Here is a 15,395-nt window from a genome sequence, read left to right as displayed (position 1 = left end):
AGGCTGGTCATTAGCCCGGCAGATTAAGTGTGCGCCTGCGTTTGTTCGAGATGGGATTGGCTGATCTCCAATTAGGTCAGATGGTGCTCGTGTGCTCAGGTTAACGCGGTGATGAAAACTTCACAGATAGATGGAAGCACGAGGATGTAATTATCTGACGGGGAAGGCTCCCTCTGGCGCTATCTGGTGGCAAAGCTGCAGTCGTTGAAGGCTGGTTCCAAGTCTCATGTCCTGACTTTCTCAGTCTGTGTGAATAACCTGTTGACCTTTGACCTGTGACCCTGGTGGGTCAACCAAGGCTCAGTGAGGCACGCGTGGTGGGAAGGTCGGCCCGACCCAACAGAGGAGCGCGGAAAGGTCATCAGATGAGAATAAAACTGAGCTGGACTAAACTTAACAGACGGAAAGTGACGCTTTGGACGATGTTCTGCAGGGAAACCTGCGTCTGACCATTCAGGACTGGCTGGAAAACCAAGTCCGACCCCCAGAGGCCCCCCCCCCCCGGACTTAAAGGACGTGCTGCTCACAGCTCGGTGCCAGATGCCTCCCTCAGAGGTCTGGTGGAGTTCAGCGCTTTGGTGGCAACTCAATAACTGCTCGGTGGGTTTAAGATTAATGTGAGTTACTCAAAGAATCCAGAGATCTGTGATTAAGTGTTGATGCAGCAGGCGGTTCCTCATAGTTCAGGTGCTGACGACCGGGGGACCGACGACCGCCGGCAGGGGGACAGACGGCAGGGGGACTGACGGCAGGGGGACCGACGGCAGGGGGACCGACGGCAGGGGGACTGACGACCGGGGGACCGACGACCGCCGGCAGGGGGACAGACGGCAGGGGGACTGACGGCAGGGGGACAGACGGCAGGGGGACTGACGGCAGGGGGACCGACGGCAGGGGGACCGACGGCAGGGGGACTGACGACCGGGGGACCGACGACCGCCGGCAGGGGGACAGACGGCAGGGGGACTGACGGCAGGGGGACAGACGGCAGGGGGACTGATGGCCGGGGGACAGACGGCAGGGGGACTGACGGCAGGGGGACAGACGGCAGGGGGACTGATGGCCGGGGGGACCGACGGCCGGGGGACCGACGGCAGGGGGACTGACGGCAGGGGGACCGACGGCAGGGGGACCGACGGCAGGGGGACTGACGACCGGGGGACCGACGACCGCCGGCAGGGGGACAGACGGCAGGGGGACTGACGGCAGGGGGACAGACGGCAGGGGGACTGACGGCAGGGGGACCGACGGCAGGGGGACCGACGGCAGGGGGACTGACGACCGGGGGACCGACGACCGCCGGCAGGGGGACAGACGGCAGGGGGACTGACGGCAGGGGGACAGACGGCAGGGGGACTGATGGCCGGGGGACAGACGGCAGGGGGACTGACGGCAGGGGGACAGACGGCAGGGGGACTGATGGCCGGGGGACCGACGGCCGGGGGACCGACGGCAGGGGGACCGACGGCAGGGGGACCGACGGCAGGGGGACCGACGGCAGGGGGACTGACGGCCGGGGGACCGACGGCAGGGGGACCGACGGCAGGGGGACCGACGGCAGGGGGACCGACGGCAGGGGGACCGAAGGCAGGGGGACCGACGGCAGGGGGACCGACGGCAGGGGGACTGACGGCAGGGGGACTGACGGCCGGGGGACTGACGGCAGGGGGACCGACGGCAGGGGGACCGATGGCCGGGGGACCGACGGCCGGGGGACCGACGGCAGGGGGACAGACGGCCGGGGGACTGATGGCCGGGGGACTGATGGCCGGGGGACTGATGGCCGGGGGGACTGATGGCCGGGGGACTGATGGCCGGGGGACTGATGGCCGGGGGACCGACGGCCGGGGGACCGACGGCAGGGGGACAGACGGCAGGGGGACTGATGGCCGGGGGACCGACGGCCGGGGGACCGACGGCAGGGGGACAGACGGCAGGGGGACCGACGGCAGGGGGACTGATGGCCGGGGGACTGATGGCCGGGGGGACCGACGGCCGGGGGACCGACGGCAGGGGGACAGACGGCAGGGGGACCGACGGCAGGGGGACTGATGGCCGGGGGACTGATGGCCGGGGGACCGACGGCAGGGGGACAGACGGCAGGGGGACAGACGGCAGGGGGACCGACGGCAGGGGGACCGACGGCAGGGGGACCGACGGCAGGGGGACTGATGGCCGGGGGACTGATGGCCGGGGGACCGACGGCAGGGGGGACCGACGGCAGGGGGACCGACGGCAGGGGGACCGATGGCCGGGGGACTGAAGGCAGGGGGACAGACGGCAGGGGGACCGACGGCAGGGGGACCGACGGCAGGGGGACAGACGGCAGGGGGACAGACGGCAGGGGGACTGACGGCCGGGGGACTGACGGCAGGGGGACCGACGGCAGGGGGACTGATGGCCGGGGGACCGACGGCCGGGGGACCGACGGCAGGGGGACAGACGGCAGGGGGACTGATGGCCGGGGGACCGACGGCAGGGGGACAGACGGCAGGGGGACTGATGGCCGGGGGACAGACGGCCGGGGGACCGACGGCAGGGGGACCGACGGCAGGGGGACTGACGGCAGGGGGACTGACGGCAGGGGGACCGACGGCAGGGGGACCGACGGCCGGGGGACCGACGGCAGGGGGACAGACGGCAGGGGGACCGACGGCAGGGGGACCGACGGCAGGGGGACCGACGGCCGGGGGACCGACGGCCGGGGGACCGAAGGCAGGGGGACCGACGGCCGGGGGACTGAAGGCAGGGGGACTGACGGCCGGGGGACTGAAGGCAGGGGGACTGACGGCAGGGGGACTGAAGGCAGGGGGACAGACGGCAGGGGGACAGACGGCAGGGGGACCGACGGCCGGGGGACCGACGGCAGGGGGACCGACGGCAGGGGGACCGACGGCAGGGGGACTGACGGCAGGGGGACCGACGGCAGGGGGACCGACGGCAGGGGGACCGACGGCAGGGGGACCGACGGCCGGGGGACTGAAGGCAGGGGGACCGACGGCCGGGGGACCGACGGCAGGGGGACTGATGGCAGGGGGACTGAAGGCAGGGGGACTGACGGCCGGGGGACCGACGGCAGGGGGACCGACGGCAGGGGACCGACGGCAGGGGGACCGACGACCGGGGGACCGACGGCAGGGGGACTGAAGGCCGGGGGACCGATGGCCGGGGGACCGACGGCCGGGGGACCGACGGCAGGGGGACAGACGGCAGGGGGACTGATGGCCGGGGGACAGACGGCCGGGGGACCGCCGGCAGGGGGACCGACGGCAGGGGGACCGCCGGCAGGGGGACTGAAGGCAGGGGGACCGACGGCCGGGGGACTGACGGCCGGGGGGACCGACGGCCGGGGGACCGACGGCAGGGGGACTGATGTCAGGGGGACTGAAGGCAGGGGGACTGACGGCCGGGGGACCGACGGCAGGGGGACCGATGGCAGGGGGACCGACGGCAGGGGGACTGACGGCAGGGGGACCGACGACCGGGGGACCGACGGCAGGGGGACCGACGGCAGGGGGACCGACGGCAGGGGGGCTGACCTCAGAGACGTCAGACGGTTCAGTGAAAGCACCAAAGGTGGTGAAACCTGGTAAACGCTTGATTTAAACTTATTAAATATGAAAAACAAGTCAAACAAAGTCAGCAAATGGAAGCTCAGGCTGTTTTTATTCATTCCTGTGGACACACATAAATGTAAAAATATAAAACTATGATAACATGTTTTCATGCCGTCCGTCAGCTCTTCACAGTATCAAACACTTTTTGCTGCTTTAACATGTTCATTCATGATAAAAAGTCAGTAAACGGAGTCCTTCTTTTTGGACCGTCCAAATTTCACCATTGGCGTGTAAACGTGAGTCTCAGGTAAAGAAATGTTGCTTTAAAAAGGGTGAAACTGCTGCCTTTTCTGCAGTTTTTCACTTAAAACACGGAGTAATCTATTTAAAGTGCAAATGAGTTGAGGGAAAAACAAAGCAGTCGATCCGATGCAGCCTGTCAGCCTCAGAAGGTGTGATGTCACAGGTCAGGTGACCTGTGGGCAGTGTCACATGACCTCAGGACACACACACCTGCTCTGAGAGGCTGAAACCATTAAGAGGCGCCGTGAGGCCCAAACCACAGCTCTGACCCCCGGCTGCTAACAGAGGAGGTAAAGACACGCTCCAGTTCTCATTTACAAAAACAAATATTTACCTTCAAGGTTGTTGTGTGAAACCAAGGTAAAAAACAACAAAAATCCATTTTAATTCCAGGTTGTTTGGCACCAAACTGGAGAAAGAAGCCAAGAGAAGCGAAGCCTGAAATCTAACAGGGAGTAAATTCAGGGAACAAATTGCATGTGGGAAATTATACCGTTAATACAGTTTGGCAGTGACTTTATACATGGTTTTTAACCTTAAATTACAGCTCGGGGGACATTTCTGACAGGTAAGAGGGAATAAATGTGTTGATTTGATTAATAATTCATGTCATTTACAATTTCTGGGAACTAAACTGCGAGTTAAAGGACAACATTTGTAGTTCTGAGTAATTTTATTACTCAGTTTAAGCTGACTGTTGGTAACTAAGGTGTCTGAGGATCAATCTGAAGACAAATTTTAATATTTTTATAAATGGTTGACATACCTTAAACGGAAAGAACTGAAATAATTCAACAATTTAGTCATTTTAAGGGGACAAAAAAATAAAATCAGGCAAATTTAAGGGAACAAGTGATTCAACCTTCTTCTGTTTATCTGTGGCAACACGTTTGGTCACAGATTTGTAAGTTAAGGGAACTAATTACAGTTCAATAGAAATAATTTATACGGTAACAGAAGAGAGAAATTACTTAGAAAAGTCAGAAAATCGTCAACTTATGCAGTCAAACGGGCCAAATAAGAGAATAAAATGTGTTGGAACACATGACTAAAGATAAAAGGAACTAAAATAAAATTTATCACTGAACAGAATGTGAAAATGTTATGTTTTTGGGCAGCAAATTATATCCCTAAAAGATAAAAATGGACAATAAAATGAGTTTTAAATGCAGATGAACCGACTTTTTTAGTTTTAGGGAACAAACTGGAATTATAGGGTGAAATTTATCTGGATAAAAACTAATTAATTAAGAAAACAAAGCAGCAAATCTATGGAAACGATTCCATACGCTGTATATTACACACATAGACATATATATACATATAAATTAGATATATTTTCTGACTTTAAGGGAACTGACTATGAGTTAAAGGTCATTAGCTATGAAGCGAGCCGGGAAAACAGCAGTTTGCTCGCCTTTACACCCTCCTGGCTTCAGAAGGTTGGTGGAAAGTTCAAAAGCACATTTCAACATGCAGTTTGATTACATCTAATATTCAACTCGTATTGATTTGGCAAACTTTATGTGGACTTTTACACACACGAGACCAGAAGCTTCAGGAACTGAGTGAAAATCACGTGATAACGTCACCAAACCGGTTTAAAGTCAAAGGATTCGTTAAATGAGCTTCAAACGAAGGCACGAAACCCGACATCCTCACTGAAATGTGTTGAAACTCCCTCAGAATCCTTTTTACCCTCAAAGCTTTGAGCTGAAACTTTTCTACACATTTAACAGTTAAAATGTGAGCTTTGCAATAAATAAACAGGAAATTTATGCATCAACCTTTGTTATTCTGCCCCATCTTTGACTAAAAAGCTCGATTTTAATCGAAGAAGAATCTTTTTACTTAAATTAACCTAAAGTTTTTTATATCTGAAGAAAATAACGACATTAAATAAAATTTATACGACAAGTTTTTTTACAAATTCAAAAGAATTAGATTTTTTTTTTTTTGGCCACATTTATGTTCCATATATTCTTTTTCCATTCATTTTACCTCAAATAACCTGTTAAATTCAACTTAAATATTAAAACAATTTGTAAAAGTTTGGATTCAAATTGTTTTAAGTAAATAAAATGAAAAAAATCTTCAAATTGTTTTACATAAATTAGAAATTTGGATGTAAAAGTTGGGAGTGAAAAATGGATTTTTTACTTCAAAATGTCTGAATCTTCCTTCATCCTCACAGAAAGTAAATAAGTTAAAGACGTTTAAACGCGGTTGGCGAACAGCAAAGTGGCACATTAACGCTGCATAAATACAGAAATAAAGAAACTGAGGCCTTCTGCGTTACTTAATGTTCTTCAGCAGTGAGGTGCGGGCGTTCACCACCGCCTTGAAGGCGTCTTCACTGCCGGGCGCCACGCATTTGTCTGGGTGCAGCAGAACCGCCAGCTTCCTGTACGCCTTGTTCACCTCCTCCCTGGAAACAAGGAGGTGGGAACCAACATTAGAGATCAAGTGTCCATAAATGTCATTTTTCAGTGACACGCAGCAGAGAAACCAAACTTTGGAATAAAATTAAACCGTAAACTGTCGCATTTTAAAGGACATGAACATTCATTTCTACCTCCATCAAAAACAGTCAAATAAAACGGGCTGAAATGATTCCTCGATTTGCTTCGTTTAATTCCTGCCAACATGTTTCACAGGGACAGTTTTTGCTGTCACGGCCGTTGTTCCTTCTGTTCCCTGCTAGCTTCTTTCTGTTCCCTGCTAGCTTCTTTCTGTTCCCTGCTAGCGTCCTTCTGTTCCCTGCTAGCTTCCTTCTGTTCCCTGCTAGCTTCTTTCTGTTCCCTGCTAGCGTCCTTCTGTTCCCTGCTAGCTTCTTTCTGTTCCCTGCTAGCTTCTTTCTGTTCCCTGCTAGCTTCCTTCTGTTCCCTGCTAGCTTCTTTCTGTTCCCTGCTAGCGTCCTTCTGTTCCCTGCTAGCTTCCTTCTGTTCCCTGCTAGCTTCCTTCTGTTCCCTGCTAGCTTCCTTCTGTTCCCTGCTAGCTTCCTTCTGTTCCCTGCTAGCTTCCTTCTGTTCCCTGCTAGCTTCCTTCTGTTCCCTGCTAGCTTCCTTCTGTTCCCTGCTAGCTTCCTTCTGTTCCCTGCTAGCTTCCTTCTGTTCCCTGCTAGCTTCCTTCTGTTCCCTGCTAGCGTCCTTCTGTTCTCTGCTAGCGTCCTTCTGTTCTCTGCTAGCTTCCTTCTGTTCTCTGCTAGCGTCCTTCTGTTCTCTGCTACCTGCCTTCTGTTCCCTGTTAGCGTCCTTCTGTTCTCTGCTAGCTTCCTTCTGTTCCCTGCTAGCTTCCTTCTGTTCCCTGCTAGCTTCCTTCTGTTCCCTGCTAGCTTCCTTCTGTTCCCTGCTAGCGTCCTTCTGTTCCCTGCTAGCGTCCTTCTGTTCTCTGCTAGCGTCCTTCTGTTCCCTGCTAGCGTCCTTCTGTTCCTTGCTAGCTTCTTTCCGTTCTCTGCTAGCTTCCTTCCGCTCTCTGCTAGCTTCCTTCTGCTCTCTGCTAGCTTCCTTCTGTTCTCTGCTAGCGTCCTTCTGTTCTCTGCTAGCTTCCTTCTGTTCCCTGCTAGCTTCCTTCTGTTCCCTGCTAGCTTCCTTCTGTTCCCTGCTAGCTTCCTTCTGTTCCCTGCTAGCTTCCTTCTGTTCTCTGCTAGCGTCCTTCTGTTCTCTGCTAGCGTCCTTCTGTTCCCTGCTAGCGTCCTTCTGTTCCCTGCTAGCGTCCTTCTGTTCCCTGCCAGCTTCTTTCTGTTCCCTGCTAGCGTCCTTCTGTTCTCTGCTAGCTTCCTTCTGTTCCCTGCTAGCGTCCTTCTGTTCCCTGCTAGGGTCCTTCTGTTCCCTGCCAGCTTCTTTCTGTTCTCTGCTAGCTTCCTTCTGCTCTCTGCTAGCGTCCTTCAGTTCCCTGCTAGCTTCCTTCTGTTCTCTGCTAGCGTCCTTCTGTTCTCTGCTAGCTTCCTTCTGTTCCCTGCTAGCTTCCTTCTGTTCCCTGCTAGCTTCCTTCTGTTCTCTGCTAGCGTCCTTCTGTTCCCTGCTAGCGTCCTTCTGTTCCCTGCTAGGGTCCTTCTGTTCCCTGCCAGCTTCTTTCTGTTCTCTGCCAGCTTCTTTCTGTTCCCTAATAGCGTCCTTCTGTTCTCTGCTAGCGTCCTTCTGTTCCCTGCTAGCGTCCTTCTGTTCCCTGCTAGGGTCCTTCTGTTCCCTGCCAGCTTCTTTCTGTTCTCTGCTAGCTTCCTTCTGCTCTCTGCTAGCGTCCTTCAGTTCCCTGCTAGCTTCCTTCTGTTCTCTGCTAGCGTCCTTCTGTTCTCTGCTAGCTTCCTTCTGTTCCCTGCTAGCTTCCTTCTGTTCCCTGCTAGCTTCCTTCTGTTCCCTGCTAGCTTCCTTCTGTTCTCTGCTAGCGTCCTTCTGTTCTCTGCTAGCGTCCTTCTGTTCCCTGCTAGGGTCCTTCTGTTCCCTGCCAGCTTCTTTCTGTTCTCTGCCAGCTTCTTTCTGTTCCCTAATAGCGTCCTTCTGTTCTCTGCTAGCGTCCTTCTGTTCCCTGCTAGCGTCCTTCTGTTCCCTGCCAGCTTCTTTCTGTTCTCTGCCAGCTTCTTTCTGTTCCCTGCTAGCGTCCTTCTGTTCTCTGCTAGCTTCCTTCTGTTCCCTGCCAGCTTCCTTCTGTTCCCTGCTAGCTTCTTTCCGTTCTCTGCTAGCTTCCTTCTGCTCTCTGCTAGCTTCCTTCTGCTCTCTGCTAGCGTCCTTCTGTTCTCTGCTAGCTTCCTTCTGTTCCCTGCTAGCTTCTTTCTGTTCCCTGCTAGCGTCCTTCTGTTCCCTGCTAGCTTCTTTCCGTTCTCTGCTAGCTTCCTTCTGCTCTCTGCTAGCTTCCTTCTGCTCTCTGCTAGCGTCCTTCTGTTCTCTGCTAGCTTCTTTCTGTTCTCTGCTAGCGTCCTTCTGTTCTCTGCTAGCGTTCTTCTGTTCTCTGCTAGCTTCTTTCTGTTCTCTGCTAGCGTCCTTCTCAGCTAACTTTAGCCAACTGATTTCCATTAAAATGCTAACCTTGTGTTTGTTCCACTCAGTGGACTCGATGTGAACTGACTGCTTTCTGCTGAGATGCTGTAGCATTGAGGTTGTGCTATCATGCTAAGCTAACTGTTTTACAAACGAGCCACTGTACGGTATTTCCTCTTTTCTTTTCCTTGAAATGCTCCCAAACTTTAGACATTTCTTCTGATTTTGCTCCTTGTTGTTTACTCCGGTTTCCTCCATCAAACCCAGCTGCTCCAAACGTGCGCACGTTGTGCACGACAGCATTAACAATATTAACAGTATTAACTGTGTGAAACAGGGCGACCGCTGAGCAGCACACGTTGATGAGAGTTAAACGAAGCATTGAAGCAGATCATTTTCATCGAGGAGTTACTGGAGGAGCTGTTTCAGCCTCTTTGAGGTGGGATCAGCACCGAGTTCTTCCAGGAAGTCTTTTATTTCCTGCAGCTCAGTAAATCCCTCAGGTGGAGAACCGCTGCTCTGAGATGATTAAATAAGACCTTAAACACGTCTACGAAAAGAACACCTTAAAGTTTGATTTCAACGGGTTTATAATGGAAAGTGTGACCCAAAATTTATGAAGGCAGGAAATCTGTTGAGCTAATTGGCATGTGGTGACATCACTGGTGACATCACTGGTGACATCACTGGTGACATCCCTGGTGACATCCCTGGTGACATCCCTGGTGACATCACTGGTGACATCCCTGGTGACATCCCTGGTGACATCACTGGTGACATCACTGGTGACATCACTGGTGACATCCCTGGTGACATCACTGGTGACATCACTGGTGACATCACTGGTGACATCACTGGTGACATCACTGGTGACATCCCTGGTGACATCACTGGTGACATCACTGGTGACATCACTGGTGACATCACTGATGACATCCCTGGTGACATCACTGATGACATCCCTGGTGACATCACTGATGACATCACTGGTGACATCACTGGTGACATCACTGGTGACATCACTGATGACATCACTGGTGACATCACTGATGACATCACTGGTGACATCACTGGTGACATCCCTGGTGACATCACTGATGACATCCCTGGTGACATCACTGATGACATCACTGGTGACATCACTGATGACATCACTGGTGACAGCCCTGGTGACCTGAGGTTTCTCACCGTGTTGCGCCGGGCTTCACCCCCAACATGTCCCAGGAGTCCTTGCTGTTGCGGATCCGTCGAATGGTGTCGGCCTGCTCCTTGGTGAAGCCGACGCTGACCTCCGACACCGGCCGCTTCCCGCCGTTCTCGCACATGTCGGTGATGGAGGAGAAAAAAGCCTGCGGACGACACTAAGCTCAGGTCTTCTTCTAAAAGCCTGAACACCTGCACAGGTGCGTCGCTTACCTGGAACATCTCGTTGATGCCCTCGCCGCTCTGCGCCGACGTCTCAAAGTAATGGAACCCTCTGGACTCCGCCCACAGACGGCCCTCGCCCTCGTCCACCACCCGCCGCTTCGTCAGGTCCACCTGCACGGATCAGAGACTTTCAGGTTTTATTACGGTTAAAAGGATCATATCAGGGTTTTAACACCAGATTATATACAATAAACCCCTGAAAATGACTTTAAACTTGTGTAAAATGATAAAAATCCTCAAAAGTCCTCAACATAAACATTTATTTACGTTTTTCAGGTTTTTAGTGACTCAGTTTTAGTTATTAAACAAAAATCATTAGTATATAAAAGTAAAACATCATGAAGTTCAAATGAAAACATCAACTGAGCACAAATGAGGAAATACATGCATTGGCCTGTAAATGGTTTGTTTTTCACTCAGAACTCAAGGATTTTACAGGAAATCATCGTTTTATCTTCAATAAAGCATCACATTTAATTACTTCCACAACCTGAAACAGGAAAACAAAGAATAAAAATGTGGAAAACTGCTCAGATTTATCATTTTCAGATGATCTTTGGGTGTTAAAAACGACCAAATCTAAACTAACTTCACCAAAAATAAACATTTTCTCTAAATTCAGCTGAAAATTCGACATGAAAGTGAAGTTTCCTTTCAGAGAAACATGGTGCTTTGGTGACATTTTGTCAACCCGTAAATAAGGTGAGGGTGCAGACCGCCACAGGCGGCGTGGAACTGGACGAGTCAGACCTTGTTGGCGCAGACGACGAAGACGATGCTGTCCATGTTGGCCTGAGAGCCCATTTCCTGCTTCATCTCTCCCAGCCAGCTGTCCAGGGCGTCGAAGCTCTCCCTGAGGCCCACGTCGTACACCAGCAGCACGCCCTGGCTGTCCTTGTAGAACTCGTTCCGAACCTGAAAGTCCGACAGGCGTCAGCGGCTCCCCCTGCTGGCAGCACCCAGCATTACACCCCGGACACAAACTCCCCCTGCTGGCAGCACCGAGCATTACACCCCGGACACAAACTCCCCCTGCTGGCAGCACCCAGCATTACACCCCGGACACAAACTCCCCCTGCTGGCAGCACCGAGCATTACACCACAGACACAAACTCCCCCTGCTGGCAGCACCCAGCATTACACCCCAGACACAAACTCCCCCTGCTGGCAGCACCCAGCATTACACCCCGGACACAAACTCCCCCTGCTGGCAGCACCGAGCATTACACCCCGGACACAAACTCCCCCTGCTGGCAGCACCGAGCATTACACCCCAGACACAAACTCCCCCTGCTGGCAGCACCCAGCATTACACCCCAGACACAAACTCCCCCTGCTGGCAGCACTCTGCATTACACCCCGGACACAAACTCCCCCTGCTGGCAGCACCCAGCATTACACCCCAGACACAAACTCCCCCTGCTGGCAGCACCCAGCATTACACCCCGGACACAAACTCCCCCTGCTGGCAGCACCGAGCATTACACCCCGGACACAAACTCCCCCTGCTGGCAGCACCGAGCATTACACCACAGACACAAACTCCCCCTGCTGGCAGCACCGAGCATTACACCCCGGACACAAACTCCCCCTGCTGGCAGCACCGAGCATTACACCCCAGACACAAACTCCCCCTGCTGGCAGCACCCAGCATTACACCCGGACACTAACTCCCCCTGCTGGCAGCACCCAGCATTACACCCGGACACTAACTCCCCCTGCTGGCAGCACCCAGCATTACACCCGGACACAAACTCCCCCTGCTGGCAGCACCCAGCATTACACCCCAGACACAAACTCCCCCTGCTGGCAGCACCCTGCATTACACCCCGGACACAAACTCCCCCTGCTGGCAGCACCGAGCATTACACCCCGGACACAAACTCCCCCTGCTGGCAGCACCGAGCATTACACCACAGACACAAACTCCCCCTGCTGGCAGCACCCAGCATTACACCCCGGACACAAACTCCCCCTGCTGGCAGCACCGAGCATTACACCCCGGACACAAACTCCCCCTGCTGGCAGCACCCAGCATTACACCCCGGACACAAACTCCCCCTGCTGGCAGCACCGAGCATTACACCCCAGACACAAACTCCCCCTGCTGGCAGCACCCAGCATTACACCACAGACACAAACTCCCCCTGCTGGCAGCACCCAGCATTACACCCGGACACAAACTCCCCCTGCTGGCAGCACCGAGCATTACACCCCGGACACAAACTCCCCCTGCTGGCAGCACCGAGCATTACACCACAGACACAAACTCCCCCTGCTGGCAGCACCCAGCATTACACCCGGACACAAACTCTCCCTGCTGGCAGCACCCAGCATTACACCCGGACACAAACTCCCCCTGCTGGCAGCACCGAGCATTACACCACAGACACAAACTCCCCCTGCTGGCAGCACCGAGCATTACACCCCGGACACAAACTCCCCCTGCTGGCAGCACCGAGCATTACACCACAGACACAAACTCCCCCTGCTGGCAGCACCCAGCATTACACCCGGACACAAACTCTCCCTGCTGGCAGCACCCAGCATTACACCCCAGACACAAACTCCCCCTGCTGGCAGCACCGAGCATTACACCCAGACACAAACTCCCCCTGCTGGCAGCACCCAGCATTACACCACAGACACTAACTCCCCCTGCTGGCAGCACCGAGCATTACACCCCGGACACAAACTCCCCCTGCTGGCAGCACCCAGCATTACACCCCAGACACAAACTCTCCCTGCTGGCAGCACCGAGCATTACACCCCGGACACAAACTCCCCCTGCTGGCAGCACCCTGCATTACACCCCGGACACAAACTCCCCCTGCTGGCAGCACCGAGCATTACACCCCGGACACAAACTCCCCCTGCTGGCAGCACCCAGCATTACACCCCGGACACAAACTCCCCCTGCTGGCAGCACCCAGCATTACACCCCAGACACAAACTCCCCCTGCTGGCAGCACCAAGCATTACACCCCGGACACAAACTCCCCCTGCTGGCAGCACCGAGCATTACACCCCGGACACAAACTCCCCATGCTGGCAGCACCCAGCATTACACCCCGGACACAAACTCCCCCTGCTGGCAGCACCCAGCATTACACCCCAGACACAAACTCCCCCTGCTGGCAGCACCCTGCATTACACCCCGGACACAAACTCCCCCTGCTGGCAGCACCGAGCATTACACCCCGGACACAAACTCCCCCTGCTGGCAGCACCGAGCATTACACCCCGGACACAAACTCCCCCTGCTGGCAGCACCCAGCATTACACCCCGGACACAAACTCCCCCTGCTGGCAGCACCGAGCATTACACCCCGGACACAAACTCCCCCTGCTGGCAGCACCCAGCATTACACCCAGACACAAACTCCCCCTGCTGGCAGCACCGAGCATTACACCCCGGACACAAACTCCCCCTGCTGGCAGCACCGAGCATTACACCACAGACACAAACTCCCCCTGCTGGCAGCACCGAGCATTACACCCCGGACACAAACTCCCCCTGCTGGCAGCACCGAGCATTACACCCCGGACACAAACTCCCCCTGCTGGCAGCACCCAGCATTACACCACAGACACAAACTCCCCCTGCTGGCAGCACCCAGCATTACACCCGGACACAAACTCCCCCTGCTGGCAGCACCGAGCATTACACCCCGGACACAAACTCCCCCTGCTGGCAGCACCGAGCATTACACCCGGACACTAACTCCCCCTGCTGGCAGCACCGAGCATTACACCCGGACACAAACTCCCCCTGCTGGCAGCACTGAGCATTACACCCCGGACACAAACTCCCCCTGCTGGCAGCACTGAGCATTACACTCACCTCGTAGAAGAAGGGATGTCCGGCCATGTCGAAGATGTTCACTTTGATTTCTCGGTCTCGAACCTGCACTCTGACACAGAGACACACACATCAGTGGCGTGCACAACAACGTGCGCACGCTCACGGTGAGTGGACTCACTTGGTGACGCCGTAGTCGATGCCGATCGTCGCCAGATACTTTGGAACAAACCTCTTCTCGCAGTATCGCTTGATGATGCAGCTCTGAGGAGGAAACAAGAACTGAGTAAAAACACGTCTAAACCAAGACTTTTCACACCTATTTTTTTGTTGATTCATTTATTGTTGTTCACTAAAGTTTTTCCATAATTGGTCTGAAGCTTTTAAGTCCTAAGTCCTTTTAAGTTTTTATGTTAAACTTGTCTAAATAATTAACCAACATTGGTTTGTCAGGGTTTCATATCATATCTTTATTTAATATAATTAAATGTATGATCTTTGGCTTGTTTGTTACTAACTAAAAGACATTAATTTATCTTGACGCGTTACTTTCATGTGAAACATTTGCCGAATCTCAGAAAAAGTGAAATTCTTCCAAAGATTTGCTCCTCGGTGTCAAATCTTCAGAAAACTTGTGGTTTCCACCAAAAAGTCTTATTTTTTAAATGGAGTTCGGTGTCAAACAGGAGGAGAAATACAGCAGGGTTGAGGACATCTTAAAGGTGGACACGAAGAACACAAAAACGTCCATAACAAACGTTTCTTCCAGTTAACACATCATTTATTGTCATTTAAAACACACTAAACAAAGGTTTAATACAGCCGGAAACCTGGGAACGTACCAGACTTCATCAGGATTTCGGTCTAAAATAAACTGAAGGTGTCGTACCTTTCCCACTTCGGCATTTCCGAGGCTTATCACCTTCACCCGCAGTGACTTCTTGTTGTCGCGTCTTTTCGGGGCGTTTGTTTCCATCTGGACTCTCAATAAATCTGCGTTTTTGCGTTGAAAGTGTTCAGGCTGCCGTTAGCTTGGCTAACGGGGCTAACTAGCCTTTAGCGAAATAGCTAAGAATTGGAGCAGCCCTGAGAGTGAATGTTTATCGGATTAATTAATCGCACCACATTTTTTCACTTTAGCTTTTATGCTGTTTAGCTGACGTCGGAACGTACAGCAGAGACTGAGTGAGTCCGCTTGCCTCATAGCCTAAATGCTAACCAGCTAGTTGTTCTTCTTCGTGTATTCTCGGTTGAACTGGCTCATTACCGCCACCTACTGGAACAAACTGAGGATCCATATCACCGCTGTTACAAGTGGAGAATAATTTAGTT

At 53.7% G+C, this 15,395-nt stretch overlaps 1 protein-coding gene across 1 annotated transcript; it reads right to left on the bottom strand.

Annotated features, from left to right (window-relative positions):
• Nucleotides 1-3,647: 3,647 nt before the first annotated feature.
• On the bottom strand, nucleotides 3,648-15,298 carry LOC140288728 (dnaJ homolog subfamily C member 27). Its single transcript, XM_072379210.1, has 7 exons — nucleotides 14,953-15,298; nucleotides 14,245-14,327; nucleotides 14,106-14,175; nucleotides 11,012-11,176; nucleotides 10,250-10,372; nucleotides 10,022-10,182; nucleotides 3,648-6,288 (listed from the first exon to the last, which is right to left on the bottom strand). Exons 1-7 carry the CDS (start codon nucleotides 15,037-15,039, stop codon nucleotides 6,156-6,158), a joined length of 822 nt encoding a protein of 273 aa, XP_072235311.1. The 5' UTR covers nucleotides 15,040-15,298; the 3' UTR covers nucleotides 3,648-6,155.
• Between the last annotated feature and the right edge of the window lie 97 nt (nucleotides 15,299-15,395).

Source organism: Leuresthes tenuis, unplaced genomic scaffold (genome assembly GCF_036924035.1).
Source record: "Leuresthes tenuis unplaced genomic scaffold, fLeuTen1.0.hap1 SCAF_1, whole genome shotgun sequence".
Lineage (NCBI taxonomy): Eukaryota > Metazoa > Chordata > Actinopteri > Atheriniformes > Atherinopsidae > Leuresthes > Leuresthes tenuis.
This window is presented reverse-complemented; position numbering and strand designations above follow the sequence as displayed.